General features: G+C 42.3%; 1 protein-coding gene across 2 annotated transcripts in view; it reads right to left on the bottom strand.

Moving 5' to 3' along the window:
• Positions 1–17,482, bottom strand: part of LOC146648084 (zinc finger protein 521-like) — an 89,349-nt gene extending 71,867 nt beyond the window's left edge. The window contains exons 1-3 of one of the 2 annotated variants that reach the window (XM_085388052.1): positions 16,788–17,482; positions 9,655–9,711; positions 2,696–2,896 (exon numbers count right to left, since the gene is read on the bottom strand). In XM_085388052.1, the coding sequence (XP_085244178.1) occupies positions 2,696–2,896; positions 9,655–9,711; positions 16,788–16,827 (298 nt within the window). In that variant the 5' untranslated portion in view covers positions 16,828–17,482. The remainder of the gene's footprint in view (positions 1–2,695; positions 2,897–9,654; positions 9,712–16,787) is intronic. The other variant, XM_085388053.1, reaches the window with a different exon arrangement.
• Between the last annotated feature and the right edge of the window lie 2,745 nt (positions 17,483–20,227).

Here is a 20,227-nt window from a genome sequence, read left to right as displayed (position 1 = left end):
GTGTTTCTGCACAATCACAATACCCTAATGGCAATTAGAATCTTTTGTTTGGCTTCCACAGGGGCTCTTATCCAAACTGTGTTTTTTTTTTCATCATTGAGCAATTAAGAGTTATTTGTCCATAAGATTGACATTTTTAAAAGACAGGCTTAATTATAGAAAAAAAATATGGCTGAGTCAGTCATGACCACATACTGAAAATGCTGCTGAACATTAAAGACCTGTCCCTGAATCAGAAACACAACTTTATAACATTATTGTTTTCTCAGTGTTGTGCAACAGTATAAGTATAGGAAGAACTTTAATTAAATAAAATCCTTTGTGGGGTTTTTTTCTTTTCTTTCTGCATTCCTCAAATTGTCCCCAAACAAAGACTGTCCACACATCTGCAATGACTTGATTGAATTGGGTGTCAGATTGAAGAAAAAAAAGAGTGACAGGAGACTCTGCACTTTCTTTCCCTTAGACCAGTCATTTTTTTTGTTGGATGACAGTAATGCAGAAGTGAAGAGTGCAGTCAGTTTTCAAACCTTTAGCTGATTGAGTGTCGCTTCTTCTGAATTTAAACACATAGCAGGGCATAAAATCAATTGTGCAATGCACATGTATGCGTTTCTGCTCAAATTAACACAGACAGGAGGGTAACAGAAGGCATTTTTACATATTGAGTACACAAAAACACGAGACTTGAGGCTGTCTCACAGTTAATGGAAAATCTTTGGTAAACTCATGGGATATCTAACCTATAATTTGTGGTTTGCTGACGGTTGCAAAATATGAAATCAAACTGTGCTTGAATGTAAACAGAAAAGAGACTATTGCTGGGCATACACAAAAGTGCTAGCTGAAACATTCTAAGAGGGGGCATAACACACGTAAATACTGTTTCTACCAGCTGGGGAAGATTCCTTACAGTCAGAGAGGCGCATGACCCCGACAACTGTGTCTGTCAGCTAGTCAGTAATAACATCCTGCTGCTGAGTGACCCAACAAAAAAAGTTGTGTTAAAAAAAAAAACAACAACCTAAGGTTACAATATGATGTTTATACGACACTTTCTTTCTTTCAAAGTTTCACAATAAAAGCCTTGTTAGGAAGGGTTTCTGTGCACTGAGGTGCTCCAAGACTTTAAATTTGAAATGGATAAAGTAAGCTGTGACATTGAACTTAGAGCACATAACCACAAGGCTTAAAGGACTACCTCTAATGGAGCGCAACAGTGATGTTCTAGAAGCAGGGGTTTTGATTATGAGCCATGGTGTTGTAATGTAGACTTACCAAGAGCTACAACACTGTGAAACAACAGTATGTGTTCTTGTAGGAACCACAGGTCTGCATGAAACCCATCTTATTTGCAATGTCACGGAAAAGAACTACCCTACAAAACTGAAAACAGCGACATCTCTAATTGGTTGAGGTTGTTGTTTCCTGCAAATGCTTACTTACCAGCTTACTTTTTATGTTGCTAGTGCAGTTGAGTTTTTTTTTCTGTCTTATGTTTTATATACATTCATTTATATATATACATTATACATACATTCATTTTCTTTTTAAAATTCAATGTGCTATCTATTCCACTTCAATTATCGAGTGTATCTTTAAGCCATAAACTTTCTTGCTTGCAATTTCTCCTCTTGTGTCCATTTACCATCCCTGGGGCATCAATAAAAGAGTCGATTACTGGGTTCAGTGAGAAATATTAAACATATTAAAGAGAAAAATCCTCATGATAACACATGCAATGACTGTCATTAAAGAATTATGACTGGCATTTTTACACACCATGCACTACATGACTTTATTGGACTTTGAGCCCAAATGAAACAGGCTAGTCATCATACTTAAAGACTGAATGCAACTCAATCGTAAACATCTCTGGGCTTTTCTGTTGAATGACAAACAATAGCGTCTGTACTACATCTGAAACAGAAATAGGACATTTTAGTTCACTTTATTTTTGACAGTAGAAAGAGACGAGACATGTGCCCAAACACTATGAAATGAGTATCAGATGGTGTTTCTCAATACGGGCCTGTCAGGGCATGTAAAGGAGGACAGCAAGTCCAGGAGAAGCACATGGAAACCTTCAGTTCACATCATTAGTTCTGTCTGCCACCTTGTCAGGGTATTTATAGTCCTATTCATCCATCAACAGGTCAATGACACAGTCTGCCAATGGCATCCTTCTCTTTCAATCCCACAAGGTATTACTACTGCAGCTAGCTCGCACTGGGAGCAGCTGAGGGACTTTCCTGGAGCAAAGATCCATCTCCAGTTGGTGGTCTGGTTACTGTGGGACCTACTAGCTCCATGTTACTAATACTCGGTGTTATTGAAACGTTTCGAATTAGTATGGTGCCGTATAAAACCTTGCACTGACACATGTAAGGACACGAGGCTCATACTATAAATACATATACTGCTATCTATTTTAATGGGCACGTGTGGGCCTGTTTAGATGTCGTCTCTGATGATATTAACGTACACCACAATATAACTAATGCGCTATGTGTGTGGAGGCCTGTGCTGCTGGATATCTACCAAAGAAACTGGTAGTCTGGTGTTGTGCTCCCCTTGGTGCAGTGTACTAACACACATAGTGTGGCATATTCTCAGATGAAAGCATAGAGTGAGAGTGGGAGAAGAGCTGAGTGGCAGAGTGGAGGGGAGGCTCGGTGGGCTGAACGTTGTTTACCTGTCAGCTGGCATTGATTAATCTTGTGTTCGGTGAGATCGCTCAGCGACTCGAACACCTGCCGGCAGCTGTCGCAGCTGTGCAGCGCGGGCTCCTCGTCCTCCTCCTCTCCCTCCTCTCCTTCCTCTGGAGAGAGCAGCCTCTTCCTTAGATGCCCGGTCTCACCATCCTCCGCCGCCCTCTCGAGGGCGCACTCTGGATCTGCCGAGCCACAGGAAATGACAGCACCACATAGTCAGAGGGGTGACCCACACAGCGAGGTACTACGGCTTCCTCTGGGTGACAATAAAATGGATTTCTAGACTCTGGATTTAATAAAAACAATAATAAAAACTGTAATAAAAATGCAGGTTCAATTTGGGCCTCTGTAACTCAACCACTCATGCCATAACAGAACTGTTGGGCAGGTGCGGGCGAGAGATATACAGGCGGAGAAGGCGGTACGACGCTCGCACACACAAATCCGACACACACATACAAACACACAAGCACGCACCCTCTGTTATTAGAAATGGTTTTACGTTGTGTTTGCCCTGCTTCACCCAAGCAAAACTTCAGTATATGAAACTAGACTGATGGGAATATGTGTAGTTAATAAATCCTGGATTGCAGTTTTGGCTGGACCAAAGAAATATGAAATTCAGCCAGCGAATGCTGAATTGCATCAGTCAGCATCTATCAGAGGAGAAAGACCTTGCCATATTACTCAGACATTTAGACCAGAACTGTGGATGTATGTAGCATAGCGCAGGAAGACACACAAAAACTGAGATTGGTGTGTGTTGGGCTGTCGTCACGACACACTTCCCTAAATTATTCAGCTTTGCTCGCAGGCAGCTGCGGGTCGCGCACATCAATATTCTTCAATCCATCTGCAGTTTTGTCTCTCGTTGGCTTTGTGCTGCAGCAGTGCCAGGGGTGGGCAACTTACTACCCTGAATCAGGAGGAACCATCTTTCAAATTACCACTCTAATCTGAAGTTCTTCACGTGATACTAAAGCGTTCCGACAGCAAATCAAACCTCGCATCGCTCACTCGCAGCGTACCACGCATATCTTCATTCTGACACGTAGTTAAGCCAAAGCAGCTTGGAATAGTATCTTATTAATAGGCAGAATGGCCCGCAGCCCTGTCTCTCCTCACATTGCGACCTTTACACTTCACAATACTTCTAATTAAAACACCATACTTACAATCAAACAATCATGCCACCCTGGTTAGGCTTTTGCGGGGTGGAAGAAAAGCCTCTGCACTTCACTGGCAGCCATTTTAAGCCCCACTCCAATAAGTGTTCCTCGGCTTGTCTGGAAACTCCGGAGGGGAACGTTAGGAGTAAGCCTGTTTTTTTCACCCCGCACACAGTTAACAGAGCCTGAGGACAAGGAGTGTGTGGCACCAAAAGCGTGCAGGTGTGGCTGTACTGGTGCTGGGTGCGTGTGCACTGGGGCGGCCATTTTAGGTCCTCTTTCTGTTAGGGTGCTCTTAAACTGTGAAATTCCTTGAGGAAAGGCGGTCGAGAACTCATCAAGGCCACCCAGGGGTTTTTTCTTTCCCCCACTTGCGCCAAGTATTGATGTAACATCACACCCTCCATTGTCCTTCCCTCTTGGCGACTGAGGCTCTCGGAACATGCCCTCTAAAAATATCAGCACTGTGGTCCCCGGTGGGACCATGCAGAACAGAACAGAAGGTGTTTCAAGAAAATGAAAATCCCAACCCAATCCTCACAGATGCAGGCCTTTCTTGCTCTGGGGGGAAACACTTCTGACTGAGGCCAAAAGCCACACAATATAGAGTTATGATTCATCCGCACACAGAGGCACAGAATTCACAATATGCACAGAAATATGAACACTTCATGTGTGTGTGTTTTTTACAGGGTGCCTGTGGAGGAGGTTAAAACTTTCTTTTTTTCCCAAAGGCCTTCATGAATCATTAAATTCTCTAATATTACAGCATGGTCCTGTCAGGGAAAACAACTGATGGCTACATTTAAGCATTTTATGTCTAATCTGAAATAGAAATACATTCCTCTGAGCAGAGCGTGGATGAATTTCACTGGTATTCTCATATTATTTCATAGATCCACAATAACGACCAAATAAAATACATTTTTTTTATGATTACCGGGGAAAAGGATCAGCGTTATGCATTCGTAAGTTTGATTTCCAATCCCTTGCTTTCTCTTGTTTTAGGTAACAACTTTCTGCTCCAACTTTCAGCGAATCCGAGCTGGGTCACTGCACTCAGCTGAGGTGAGCGACCTGAGCTGTAGCGATGCGGCACTGGAAGTGTAAACTGTTACATGTTTGGGGGAAGGGGATGGGGGCGGTGGTTTGGAAAGTCACTCTGGGGGCGTGGGGGTTTAGACACGGCAAGGTCACGTCCAACCGTGGGATTAAAGAGCCACATCAATACTGAGGTTCCTGTGCCTCTGGGCCTCATACAGTAATCCATCAGATCAGGACATTCTCTTCTACCAGCCTCTACTGGCTGGACAGCAGATCGATACCAGTATGCTCGGGATGGCTGTGGAATATTGGGCGAAGATGTGTAAGATATTGAGAATTTTTCATCAGGCCCAACGCCCTTGTTAATTTAAAACAAAGGTTCGAATTAACACCCTTGTTAATTTCCGATGAGCATCTTAACAGCGTCGGCGTGGAAGGTAAGGACAAGAGAGAGGCTACACTGACCGCTGATCCATACTCTGATAAGGGCGGCTCAAAGGGAGATGATCATAGCTGCGACTGAGAAATTATTCATAGGGGGGATATAATGAAGATCTAACAAAATGATTTCTAAGGATAAATTTCAAACCTTTATTGTACTAAAAGCACATTAATACTGTACTAATAAAATGTGGGGATCTGAATGGTGATTGACGTCTTTAGAGCCGTGTAATATCTGTCCGGGTCCAAATCCATCCATCACGCGCACACTTATGATCTCTTATGGTGCCTAGTGACATTTATCATGCCACAACTTTCATCTTGTGAGTTGAAGACTCTCCTGGACCCCCTACCCTTATATTATTGAATATTTTTTTGCTTTTAAATATTTATAACCTTTTAATTGATATTCTCTTCGCTGCTCCATTAGCCCCACCAGGGACCCGTGGTCCCTAGCAAGGAAGCGTAGCCTCATCCCCCACTGTCTGGCCCACACACTGTGACAGGTGCAGACACTGACCACAGGGAGAGAGGGAGGCATGAGCACAGAGGGATAGAAGAAAATATAATAATAAAAAACAATAATAATATAAAGTGAACTGTCTGGCCAAGCCTGTTAATAGAATTTTAATCTAAAAAGTTTAAGTCTCTGCGTGAACCTTAACACTGGAGATTTAATATCTAACCCTAAGCTAGAAAAATTCATAAAAACTTGGGCCTACAATAAAGAGAAGACAAAAAAGTAGTTGTGGATGCTAGGCACAAAATTTAACGGATGTCAGGGTTTTAATCTGAATTTGACTCAAATGCATCTGAGACATACTGAGCACAAAAAAGTGTGAAACCACTGAGGGCCATGTTCTTACTTGCCTGTAGATACAGGCTCCATCAGGGTTTAGCCTGACAGAGCCTCCTTTGTGCAGCGTAAGAACTAGGGTGTCAAAAACATCATTACCAGTGCACCCATCTCCTCATTTCCCCATGATGTTACAAAGATCCTGATCTTACGATGCCCCCACTCCACCACCCCACGCCCCTCCCCTCTCTCCATGGCACCCCGTCCTACAACAACCCACCCCCAAGTTCGAATTAAGAATTTATTCCAACCAGCAAGCAGCTTCTCTCGACAAGTGTCGGCAGGCCTGATCAAAGGTGGGCACGCTTCTTTATCAGAGTGAGGGAGGCTGTCAGAAATAGGAGGACATTAAGATTGAATAACCTTCACACGCTTGCCGGCACCTCATTATTTAAAAATCTGAAACTTTTCTTTTTTTTTTTTTTTTGCCGAGAACCTACCATATATAGGTCACACTACATTCTAATGCCACATGTGCCTCCAAGTATATCCTCCTCTGTGAGGATGGGACTCGGGGCTCTCCGCTTAAACCGTCACATCCACTGATTCGCCATCATTAAAGAATATGATGCGGCGACAGGGCTGTGAGCTTGACACTTGCCAGATTGTTAATAATTGTCAAGAATTTACATGTGTGTGTGTCTAAGTCTAATTATTAATTATTAAGTCTAATTATTAGTCAGTCATTTGATCCATTTTAAATTTGAACACCGATTAGCAGAGGTGTTTGTCAAAAGCCATTTCTCTTAGAGCACTAAAGACGAGCTTAAAGTGGTGCACTGGCAGAAAGTGTTTGACACCTTGTTATAAATTACAAATAAACATGTAGTATTTTTATGAAAATTTTATGATGCACGCTGAGATGAAGATAAGAGTAGCAAAGGAAGGGAGAAAAGGTGTCAAACAATTACAGGAGAGACAAGAACAAACAACGGAGACAACAGAGAGCAGCTCATGAAGCAAGCAGCACATATAATCACAGGTATACAGATGGCATCAACCGCCATTAAAATCTCTGCACCAAAAAAAGATATGAGCACACAAAGAAGAATGGAAATCAAAGAAGCTGAATGAGAAACAACATTTGAACACACCAAATGCTCTTTCTCTTGTTCAGCCGTCTCACTCGCGCTCTCACAGGCAGTGATAATATTGCACGGAGCGCCTTGCTATGCCATTAGTGCAGTAAAACATCAAAGGAAATGAATAATAGAGAATATGATTTTCTGAAGTGGTGTAGTGAAAGAGCCTTTTCCTCTTCCTGCTGTTGCGAGCCCTGCAGTACATTGATCTGTGGGCAGCCTCAACCTCAGCCAGAGCCAGAGTCTCAGACACCGCACCAACACGCAACACTACTCCACACTAGAGCACCTAGCCACCCAGACACCCCTTCAGATCTCTGAAACTCTTCTATTTGCCTCACTCCACTCCACTTTGACAGAGCTGACACAGTCTTCTAAAAAAAAAAAAGAAACAAAGAAAGAAAAAAGCCTCAATCTGTAATAGCCAAGAGCAAAAAAAAAAAAAGAAAGAAAGAAAAAAGAAAGGGATGTATATATAAAAGAGAAGAAAAAGCACTGAGCATGTGGTTATAATTACACACAGGCAGCGCAGTGGTAAAGCCAAGCTGCAGATCTTAAGCCTGCTCCAGACTCTCTGGGTAAAAAAGCACACTGCCTCATTAAATCTCAGATATCACACTGTTCCTGCCCCTCTATACTATGCATAATACTGTCTATCTTTTAGAGGGCCTCTTTTGTTAGCATTTCTCCTTTGCCTTTGCTACATATCAAACATGAATAAGAAACAGGATGCAGGGTCTGCAGAATGCTTGCAGAGTCACAGAAGAGCACAACTGGGGGTCTACTTATGAGGCAGATCCTGACACCATGTCTGGTGAAGCCCTTAGCTTGTCAGAAGTCTAATGGCTATTGTGGCCCTGTCCGTCAAAGCAGCAAACGCATGACAATCAGGTAAGCTCTTTCTGCTGCTTTTCAGTTTGATTTTATGAGGACTTGTTGGGGCATTATGTAGAATTACTGCATTTTAAAACTCAGACAGGTGACAGATAGGCAAAGCGAAAGCTCGCTGTATCTTAAAAGTTCATCGCTGCAAACAACTATTTCCTCATTGACCATTCGTCAAGCTGCATCCTGAGAGGAGGTTAAAAAATAAATCAGTCAAACGAAGTCAAATGAGGAAAGTGAGAAATTAATTTGTGCGCCCTCCTGATTTCTCCACAGGAAGACATCGATCATGTGGCGGCTGTCTCCCCTCGCTCTGGAGATAGAGGCGGTGCAGAGACGGGGAGAGGGGAGATTCGTGTGTCTGAGGGGGTCGTTGTAATCAGGCACACTCATTAGCTCTGCTTTGGCTCTGGATGACAGGAGGTCTCCGAGGCAAGTCTGCCTCTTATGCCCAGTCCTTCATCCCTTGAGCCGGGGTTAGATGGGCAAAGGAGGCAGATTCTTTTCAAAGAACCACCCACCAATAGCCATCAATACAAATTAACACAGCAGAAGATGTATTGGCCCGGCTATTTAGTTTAGCCATACACAAATATGTGGCAAAAGGGTCTAATAGTAAGTCTGATGAAGAGGAAAAGCTCAGTCGGAAACAGATAGCAGAAAAGTGTATGTGCAAAAACTGCTTCTTTCTAAATCAGTGCAGGAACCTCACATCTACCTTAAGATACCAGCTAACAAACAAGACATCAGACAAAAACAGTTACTGAGTACTAGTGAGCAAGTGAGTTAAGCCAGGATTTACTGCAGTAATGCATACAGCTCCTGTATTTTACACAGAGGCACTCAGAACGCTATGGGTAAATGCTGGACTAATGTGGCAGCCTAGGAGTACCCAGGGTCCCCAGCCTGCTGGGCAAAACCATCCATATCGGGTTTAAAATAACCACGCCTGAGACTTAACCTTTACCAGAGACAAATGAAATGAAAATATACAGTGTGGTGCATCAGGAGCAGGCTTCATTCATAGGGGGCTTTCTGCTAGCCTGACCTGAATTACCGCTCTGTTCCTGGAGGGCTACTGTGAATGGCACGCGTGGAGACAGGACACATTCATCTGCGTAGCTCTATTCTACATCATACAGAGGGTTTGGAAACAAAGAGCGTAAAAAAAAAAAAGAGGCAAGAACACACAGAAACACAAGGACAGCTATAGGCACACCTGCATGCGTGCACACAAACACGGAAAATGCACTAAAGCGCTTGAGTTATAAAAAACACATGCAACCATTCGGTTTACAGCAAGAAAACCTCAGAAACAGGAAGCACAGACTTTATTTCATTCTGATCCCAACAAAAAATTTTACAGACAGACGCACACACATAGGCGCACACACACAAACGCACACAGAGACACATGATCCACTTTCCAGCCGAAAATGATGAAATATGAAATGGAGCATTACCGCTTGGAATGGCAGTCTGCCCAGGACTGTGCTGGTCCTCTGTCACATTGTCTTCTACTGCCAGAAAAAGAGAAGGGGGAGAAACAGAGGGAAAGAAACAGTTAACAGCGAAAAACAAGTTAGACACATTGAGATTTCCTTCTTTTCTATTATTTACAATTGAGATTTTCTATATGGAAACTCCAGGAGATTTCAGCAGCTTTCCAAAGCTCAACCTGTGGTTTGGCAATCCGCACAAGCCTTTCATATGTATGAGGTTTGGCAACGAGGCAAACAGCCACCCACGTAAATAACATATTGGACTGAGTAATGACGTGATGAATTATGAACGTCTCCCATGAAACACACTCCCAACATCAACAGTGACCAAGTGAAAAATACCTTGATGACTATATTAGTAAGAAGGTTGCACGGTGCACTGGTTAGCTACGTTAGACTGGCATCATGAAAAGAGCACTGCAGCATAAATATGGATCTTCCTAAAGCTGTGATCCTGTGATCCAAAATGAAACCTACAGTAAAGTATACAAATGTAATAAGACGCCAACAGACACATAGAAAATAGATGCAGCCAAAGTGGCTGCAAAGTGTTTTTGCTCTTTAACAGGGTGGGTGACAAAATAGTGACGGCTTGATCGGCACTCGCATCTGCTCATTAGGTGCATGGCAGCTAAACCACTTTTGACTTTCTGACAACAGCACCGGCCTTGAAAAACACAACTTATGTTTAGTAAAAGGTAGGAACCTTTTACATTGGAGCCTTTTTGGAACCGGTGAGAGTTCCTCGTGGCATGTCAAGTACAAGAAATGAAATGGATTTTAACAGCGGGAAGAGAACAAAAGAGTCTCCCACCTGTTCCATGTAAAATGAGGGTCTCACTGAGGACTTCTTACGCCTCTGCGTTCCACCCCTGCAGTTGAAATGCATTCTCCATTATGTCTTTTCTTTCTAGCCTTTCATTTTCCTGGGCAAAGAGGAAGGGGGAGTCTGACAGGACCTCCCAGTAGGGGAGTGTGGCAGTGACTGCCAAAGCAGAAACTGGCGCACTTTTAAAATCGCACAAAATATCCTGTACTTTGCATAATTAAGCCAGGATCCTATGGTGGCAGAAGCCTTTTCCACAGGGGAGCACAAGTTAGTGTCAAGTGAGGTGTCAAACTTCAGTGAAAAATGAAGAGGAAAGTGTCGAGCTGTTTCTTATGAAGACAGCAAACGATGGAGCGACTATGGTTCGCTGTCATCCGGTGTCCAGCAAAAAGTGAATTTTCAAGGAACTCCAATATAGAAAAAAAGAATCTTTTATTCAAAATAAACTTGTAAAGAAACGACAATGTAAATTCAGTTACATATAGGGATGTTTTCCGAATATCTTGAATATTTCCCCGAGCAACAATTATAATTGATGTAGGAAGAAAATATGCAAAACAAATGGTCATGGGTCTAGCAATTAATTAGCTAAATCAATTAAAAGTGATGGAGCAGACATAGTTGGACACCGTGGAGGTATATATCCCTCAGAGCCTCCAAAGAGGACTGTTTCAGCCAACAGAGAAACCTTGTCCTCTTAAAGGAGGCCTTAGTGGCTGGCGCCCTGAGAGTTTAATGAGTTTCTCTAACACCGTTGAGCGCCTTGCATCTAGAATCATTTAAATGGGCTAGAGATAGGGGGTCCTAATAAATCCCCCATGGTTCTATCAGAGATTGGTGGTGGGAGCTGGAGTTTTTGTTTTGATTACCGTCCCTGTTGGTGAGATGAGGGAGTTCAGGCAGAAAATTCTATTTTACATTGCCATAAGAACTTAAACATTACAGCGGTTTGCGATGATTTGTCACCACGGTGAACTTATTAAAAGTTTTGCCATTTAAAGTAAACAACTTCCATCACCGTGCAAATTCTTTTCTCATTTGCACCTGTCTGCTAGATAATTAATAGCTAGCTAGGAGCAATCATAGAGGGTAAGCTGTCAAGTCAGGCCAAATTCCTGTGACGTTTCCTTCTAGCTGGACATTTGATGAACAGTCATAACAGTACATATATAAATAGGGTGGGCACTTTTAATTAATATACTCTGAAGCTCATGATTACCTCATAATGACTTCAGCTGACTGCAACTCAGTCCACACTGCTGTAACTGCATCACTGCTATCAGTTAATTAATGTTTGACAAGGTACAGTGTATCACTCAGTCAGTGACAAACTGTAATCATGCCGCAAGGTTTTGTTGATACAATACCAAACACACATGGGACCATTTCAGCACAGCTCCTTTGATTTTCAAAATGCAGAGCAGGAAAAACATAATCCCACAACAAGTGGCACAGCATTAAAGGCCGCTAATTAACACAATGGCCAAACACACACACAAAAAAAATGAATGTGGAGTAACTGTCATTATATCGTGAGTGACAATTCCCAAGACGGGACGCTTACTTTTTAGGAAATGAATTCATTTTCTATCGGAACAAAACGAGGAGCAAAAAATAAAAAAATAACACAAAACGAAACAAAAACCCCCCAAAACCCTCACAACTGAACAACTGAAAAAATACCCCACGCTAATTTACATGCGCACAAACCATGACACGCCATAACAGCAACAACTAATGGCTTAACAGAGATGAATAAGGCAGAGTCGCAGAAGCTTGGACTTTTTCAAATCCATCAAATGAATTCCTGCTGCTTTGGGAAGTGTGTATGTGCACAGATACATGTATTTAATGCCGTACATGTCTTGCGCTTTTATGCGAGCATTGCCACAAATTTGGTGTGTCTCTGTTTGTGTGTGAGGGTATCTCGCAGCACTTCTCAGACATTTAAAAAAAAAGCCCTGAGTGTGTTCCTGGATATGCGTGACTCATCTGCTTGGTTACAGCCAGCTTGGACGATAAAGTGCCGAACACAATGGCTGTGTAATCCGCCCTGACTGACCGGGAAGGAGACGCTCGCCACAGGGACTACAACTCAATTTAGCTCGGGTCACGAGGTCAACGCTCCTCAATTAGGGTTGGGGAGGGAGGGAGGAGAAAACACACTGCACATGAATAACTTTCTTAATGAGCATTATTTGAACTGGTGATTGGTGTCATAAATAATTTGCAATAGAGGAGCATGTTAATCATGTTGCATAATATTTATATTCTATATTTTGCCTTGCATTGTAAGCAAAAGAAAAAAGAAAAAGAAAAGAAAGAGAGCGCGAGAGAACTCCACTAGCAGCACTATAAAAACGTCACAAATCAATAATCTCATTATGCAATTATTGCAACTTCAGCTTCCAAAAATATTAATGCTATTCATAAATGCAAACGAGACAAGAGGAGAGGGGGGAAAAAGACAAGAAAAAGAAAGAAAGAAACCCCAGAAACGTAGCATTTCATTTGCGGCAGTGGAGGAAATCCGTCATTGTCTCTGAATCAGAACTCTTTCTCCATGTGGCAGACAATCCATGACAACAAGAGAGACACATGCCATGGAATAAGAAGACATATCGGCCAGCTCCCGCGACGCCCAGTCCGACACACTGAGCTGCATGTCAAGAGCACTGACAGCCGTGCTAATGGGATTTTTCCATGCCTCCATCATAATTTCCTTAATGATAATACTATCCATATTTTTGTGTCACATTAGAAAAGTGTTAATGGGTGTTATGCCACAGATCATTAATTGTGAACAGACTGGAATACTGCAGCTTGCTGTAAACTAAGAATAACGCACCTTTTAGACATGAAAAGAGAAAAAAAGAGTGGACTGTAGCATGCGTCTGCGTTCCAGCTGATAAAATTAAGATTAGACATTCAGACCATTTAACGGTGAACATACTGCAAACAGGCTGCCTTAAAAAAAAACCCCAAAAAAACAGGCAAGTTAGTTTTTGACTTGTTTCCGACTAAACTACAGAAGCTTTAACCACCCCTTCACACTTTTATTTATTTATTTTTTGTACATACACAGACCTATGCTTCAAAGTACTGAAGAGAATAGGAGTGGGAGTGGTTATGCGTGTCAAATGTTCAATTTTGTTTTCACTAAAAGGAAAAGCTTCAAATTTTATGGCCAATTTTTTTTGATTAAGCAAGTAAATATTTGTTTCAGTTTTTCCCGAAAGGTCTGGTTTCAATACCAGAAAAACGTCAATAAAAACTTTAAATCGAATTATTATGCACAAGCTTAGGAATTCAACCCCTCCCCCAAAACAGACAATTTAATCATTAATTTTATTTTTACAGGCCTATTACAGATTTTACAAATCCACCCAGTGCATGAGGGGTATATTTAAAGTGTAAAGTGATATTTCCTGTCAAGTATATTTAAAACACGATAACCTCCTGGGATCACTTGTCTGGTGATGAATTTGAGTTTCTTAAAATCATCAAATATTTACGGTGTACATGGCACAGCCCTGATTTCATGGCGATCACCATACCTAATGGAAATGGTGCAGAAAATATATTTATATATGCAATTGACAGACCTGGAAACTTCCTCCTCGGCCAATGAACACATCAGTGCCAAGACCTGAGAGTGTAATTTGCGCTCCAAATGAAAATATCAACCGCGTCTCATGTTATTCAGGAAGTAGTGGAGGACAGGCAACGTGGCAGTCATCATGCAGGATTTGGAGTGAGATCCTCCTTCCTCGCTGCTCACCACTGACTGAGGCAATGTGCTGACCCAAAGCCTCTGCACATCAAAACAAAATTACAATGTGCCTACAGTTGAGAAATATAGAAGGCTCAGGATTGAGTAAATGTCAGTGGCTGGGGTGAAGTGTTTGCATATAAGCGAATGATGTATGGTCTCGTCCTGTGCCATTTATTCCCCCAAGCAATAACGTAGCCGGATCTGTCTCTCAGACTTAATTGAAACGGGACTTGTAATGTTGCCCTTTTCCTCCATGGGACCAAAAACATAACCTCTGACTCCCACAAGCAGCCAATACTGAGCAAGTGGGTGTGTGTTGGAGGTACACAAGGGAAAAAGGAGTGCCAACTGTCACAGCATTATTTTCTCATCTTCTCTGCATGCACCCCACGTCCATACTATCCATACCAGTCCCTCAAAACGCTGCACATGATGCTCGTTCTACCTTCCCACCACGTTCCATCAGCATCTCTGTTCATTCTCCCCTCTGCAGAACAATGCGTTCTTTCTGAGCAAAGGGGAAAAAATTGGAACGTTCACATTGACCACTGCCTCAAGACAACCTATAAAAGTGAAATCTGAACTCGGAGATCCCGGTCTGCTCGCGAAAAGACACAGGAATAGGAGACACGGGCTCACACATGTATGAATGTGAGCGACACAAATTAGGAGATGCCACAAAACAAGAAACTACAAATAAAATGACCAATCATGTCTTCCTTGAACAATAGAGAAGAATAAAGTGTCAAATGTCAATTAAAAAAAAAAGACAAACAAAGTTATTGTGGACATCTGTATAAGTTTATCTCTGTCCCTGAGGAAATAGATGGACAAAGAACAATAAATAACATCTGCCTGGCCTTCCTTGGGTCCGATCCAAAACAAGGGAATATCTATGACGTATCTGCATTTCTGCTCCGGTTGAGCAGCCGGAATGAAGACATAAAAGTCACGATGTTCCGTGCTCCACATTTTCCCAATTTAAATTTTAGTGACAATAACAAAACAAACAATGTCATCACTCTGACTTCATTTGCATACTGATTTGCTCACTCTGCATCCCTCTCTGCCGCACACTTAGATGTACACAAATCTTAACAGATGTTCTTCTGAATGCACACACACAGTCTCTCTCTCTCTCTCACACACACACACACACACACACACACACACACACTTGTAGCATGTAGGCATGCTGGCAGGAGACGATTATATGTGATATGTCTTTTGAGAATAGCAAATGTCACACCAACTAAACAAGAAAAAAAAATAATGCCAATGCCAATCTGCTCTGAGAAAATATGAAATCTATGTATGGAGCTGTTTACCGCGAATAGAGCAGTGCAGGTCTGGAAACAGAATGTGACAATTTTAAGATGTGCATGCACTCACATTTCCACTCTCTCCTGGGTATTGATTTAAAATGGTGGCTGCATGAATGTACCACAGACCATGTAATCTTCCTTTGAGATGAAGACTTCCGAGAACGAAAAGGGGGGGAGAGAGAAAGGGGTCCACAGACCACAAGCTGGGAATGTGAAATTGTGGACAATTATTTGCTGAGCAAAATACAATGCCTGCCAGATGAACTGGAGCTCAACCTCCAAAAACCTACAGCTCCCCCCACTAAAATGCTACAGAGAAAAGTAATGTGTGAATATGTGTGTATGTGTGTGTGTATGTTGCTCTCCCTTTCTGTCTCTATTTCCCTCTCCCTCCCCCTTTCTGAAACTCTCACAGACATGTACACTCTGTGGCAAATGGTAGATCAGATTACCACCAAACCAACTGTTTAAAGAAGAAAAAGGGAAAAAGTGACCAAAAAGGGGAGTAAGAAAAAAAAACCCAAATAACATCATAGACGTTACCGATGAAATTCAGCTGTTTTCAAGCTTTAAGCAACCTGACTGATAAATCCAGAACTTTTTCTTTTTCTTAATGAAATGTCTCATTAGTATTAAACGTTGGGTAGTATTTGCACCTCACCACACACTTGCGAGCACGCACATCACAGCCCCCCCTCCCCAACGTATAAAATGTTTCAGACGGGGTGAGTCACGTGACTGTGCACCCCATTCCATCAGACGGTTCAAGTTCCGACCAGGAGCGTCTTTAACGCATCCAGATGTTCGCCAGCGTCGCGCTGCACTGTTGCTCTTTAAACGTATCCCTGCCCCTTCTTTAACTCTCATCAGTATACAGTGAGAACCGAAAGCCGAGCATGTTTTTAATTTTTTATTATTATTAATATTATTAGTATTATTATTTATCCCCCTCCGATGCCAAGTACGTAAACAGTCGATTTCATGCGCAACACAAATAGGAAGGAACACTTCGAAATGCGTAAAAAAGAAAGGAAGAAAGAAAGAAAGGGGTGGGGGGAGAGACAGTTACATTTCACGAGCATTCAGTTCATGCTCGTCCACATTTTGTGTCATGTCCTTAAAAAGCAAAATGTTTTGAGAGCCACCAAACAGGCTTATCACTTACCTTTCAGTGATCTTGGTTTAGCTTGCTTGCGGCGCGACATCCTATAGAAAACGCTGAAGTTGCTCAGTTTCTGCCTGACAATTTGTGTAGGACGGGATAGTCTAAAGGTATAGTCTCTCTAAAATTGACTGACCAAAACCGCGGCTGCCTTTTTACCATTACATAAAGATGCAACTTAGCCCCGGCCGCGCCGTCTGTACACGAGTTTGCTGTTATTTTGTGATGAGTAGGTGGATGTTATAAAATCCAATTAGCCCGATCGCTATAGGCGACTTTATTTAGTTGAGCTAGGTATCGGGAAAAGTGTGAGAATATAGTAATCCCGTCATGCGCGTCCATTCTCCGGGAAAACACACACGCGTGTAGGCATGATGTTCGTTTAGAAACAAAAGCGCAATATTTGCTTTTCGCTTCTCATCTCAAATGCATCCGCGTGAGAAAGACATCAGCAAAACGCCTCCCGTGAGTGTGCAAAAATGCAACAAAACCCAAAAAAAAAAAGAGGAAAAAAAATGACAATAACACTTTTCACTTCATATCCACCTAACAGCATCAAAACTATTGCAGACTCTTCCTTTTCTCACTCCAGTCAGCTAATCATGAATTAGGTTCGGAATCTGATCTAAGTCTACGTCTAAATTGCTCTTAAAAAGAGGATGAAGAAGCAGAGAGAAGATGGAAGCTCCCTCCTCATCACAAACCTGCAAGGTCTTGGACTGCGCTGTCGCTCCGGTAGTCCACATAATAATGGAAAATGGAAGCAAGGCCCCCAAAGCCATCAGGATGGCTCCAGAGGGGGCCCCTACCCCGCAGGGACTCGCTCTGTACGTAATCACTGAGGAAATCATTGTCAGCCTGCCTGCACTCACACACAGACAGAGAGGCATGATTAAAATCCTAGGGATCATGGCAAGATGCGGATTGCTGGATCTGCTTGTCCCCGGATCCGGAGTCGAACTCTAAACCCAAAGTCGGCTTGCTCACCCTGGCGTCTCCTCTGCCTCAGCTCGCCGTCGGCCACTCTCCGTCTACGGCAGACGGACTGGTCCCCCTTCTGGTAGAAATGGTTAAGCAGAAAGACATTTTCTCTTTTGCTGTTGACATATATGACATGTAACGGCACGCGTGGAATTGGGATATCGAGTGTACTTTAAGATTGAGGGATTTTTTTAACGTACTACGGACTAGAACTATTACAGCCTATCCCCTAATCATTTCAGTGTTATTCATGAGAAATACATTGTTTTCTTCCATTTCAAATAAGAGGCTACATAGAATGAAAACAACCCACTATAATATTAATATTCCGTGATTTCTCTTGTTTTATCATTTCTTTAATCATCACTTTAGTGTGTCTTAATTTAATGATGTTTGAAATGGCTTTTTTCCTTTCTTTCTTTCTTTTTTCCTTTCCCTTCTTATCAAGATGTTCACAGCGGTGCACTGGAATACACCCTCACCTGCATGTGGAGGTCCATGCCCCAAACCTACCCCTGCTACGTGAAAATGAGATCCAGAGAGGAGCCCTGCAGTGGGCTTCTCACTCTGCACTCTTCCCCTCTGCAGGCTGGAGGCTGCCTCTGCCAGGGGCCCCATCTAAAAATCACAGTCACGCAACTGCTTTCCACCACTTTCAGTGCATTCTTATTTGGACTGATCCACAGAGCCAAATATAAGAGGAAACCAAAGGTTTGTTTTTTTTTTTTCAACTGCAATCCTAAAGGGAAGGAGAGAAACAGTCAGTCTGGATATACTCCTGAATACGGGCTGGTGTAGAAGAAGAAAATTAACAGCAACCTTTGATAGCCTTTAGTGTGGCCAAATGTAATGTTGTTAAAGAAAATTCACTATAAAGTCAGCTATAACTATAAAAGTTAATGATGTGGTTGTATAATAATGCTGCTCTTATTCTATAGGGCATACCCAGTTTCTCGTTGGAGTTCATAATGAGGCAATACTGTTACAGGCATTTAAGGTAATCATCTAGTGAGAAGTAATGCACAAGTAATAGAAAATTTAGACCTATAAGGGAGAAGACGTAGCTATTAACTGACAGCCATTATTATGCTCGTGTTTTAAAGAGGCCTTGTTGTTTTCCTTCGTTTCTCCCCAATCAGTAGTAAATGCAAGGCTAAAATATTCTAAGATATGGCTTTCGATGTATATGTGATGTCAAAGCTTTCCCCGGTTTGTAATCGCAGTCCACACCTTTTGCTTTTGGAATAATCTCCCCACCCACATGGTGCCATAAAATGCTCGAAGAAGATCAATAAAAGGTAGTATGACACAGATTGACACGAGGTGCTTTGGTAAATTCAAAGCCCTCACAAACTACAGTAAAGTTGGTAAACACACTCATATAAAACATCTATTTGTAGGTGCTTGGAATCTGTCAGGAGGTCTCAGCTGCCTTAAAACTTCAATCTTAACAATGCTCCAAAGTTCCCCCCTCGGTGTCTCAGCGCTCTGTCAGGCGGCTCTCCCAAAGTTTTACCACCTTGCCTCCCCCCCCCCCACATACACACCTCCTCTCACAAACACAAACAAACAGTGCTCTTCAGTCCTCGAGGGCTCTTTGCTACTTTCATTAGTGACAAAGCAAGGCTTGACTCAGAGCTTGCACTGTTAAGTCTCTAAGTTACAGTACACTTTTCCTCAGAAGTTGTTTTTTTCTTCAAGTAGAAGAAACCTCATGTGAGGAATGTTGCTCAAGAAGCTCCAAAAAAAAACAAAAAAAAAACGTGTCTGACATGGCTTCCCTCTTAGGGATACCCTTATAAATAAGGAAAGGAGAACCATGTGGAAATTTTGGGAGCAAATAGGCACAATGAAGATCATCACAAATGTTTTTTTTTGTTTTTGTTTTTTGTTTCAAGTCTCATCTCTGAGGAGAATGGAAAGGGGAATCAAACAAAGTTATACAGAAAAGATGACATGTTTGCAATGAAAACAACGCAAGCCAGGAAATTTCTATTCAGCGCATAAGGTCATGCATGTACCTGCACGTGCCTTCAATATTCAACTATTTTCTTTTGTTTTATAGGCCTGCATTGTAGCTTCACATGAAGCCATTTGCATAAACATCAATCCCCAATATTGTGTTGTGCTTCCAAAAGTCATTATGTGGACTAGAAGTCTTTGAAATGCTATCGAATGCACAAAAGCACAGTCTTTTTTTCCATTTTTATTTTTTTTGCCACGGTATTTGTAGTAAAACTGAGCAGTTGTGCAGAGATTTTTTTCCCCCCCATCTCCCGTAGATTTTAGCTAGACATCGAGGCACCACAGCGAGCGAGCGTGTGCTGCTGCATCACAGATTTCACTCTGCCTCTCAGCAGGGTGAAATGTTCCCCAGTGGAATTCATGGTCCTCGGGTGGTGGGATTCTTCAGCAGTTCCTTTTGACCTGTGGCCTCTTCAACCTCTGTCCATTTGGCTCTA

Source organism: Rhamphochromis longiceps, linkage group LG18 (genome assembly GCF_057381845.1).
Source record: "Rhamphochromis longiceps isolate RC_006_pf linkage group LG18, R_longiceps_female_GT1.1, whole genome shotgun sequence".
In the NCBI taxonomy this organism is placed as follows: Eukaryota; Metazoa; Chordata; class Actinopteri; order Cichliformes; family Cichlidae; genus Rhamphochromis; species Rhamphochromis longiceps.
Note: the sequence above shows the minus strand (reverse complement) of the source record. Positions and strands in the feature narration are given on the sequence as shown.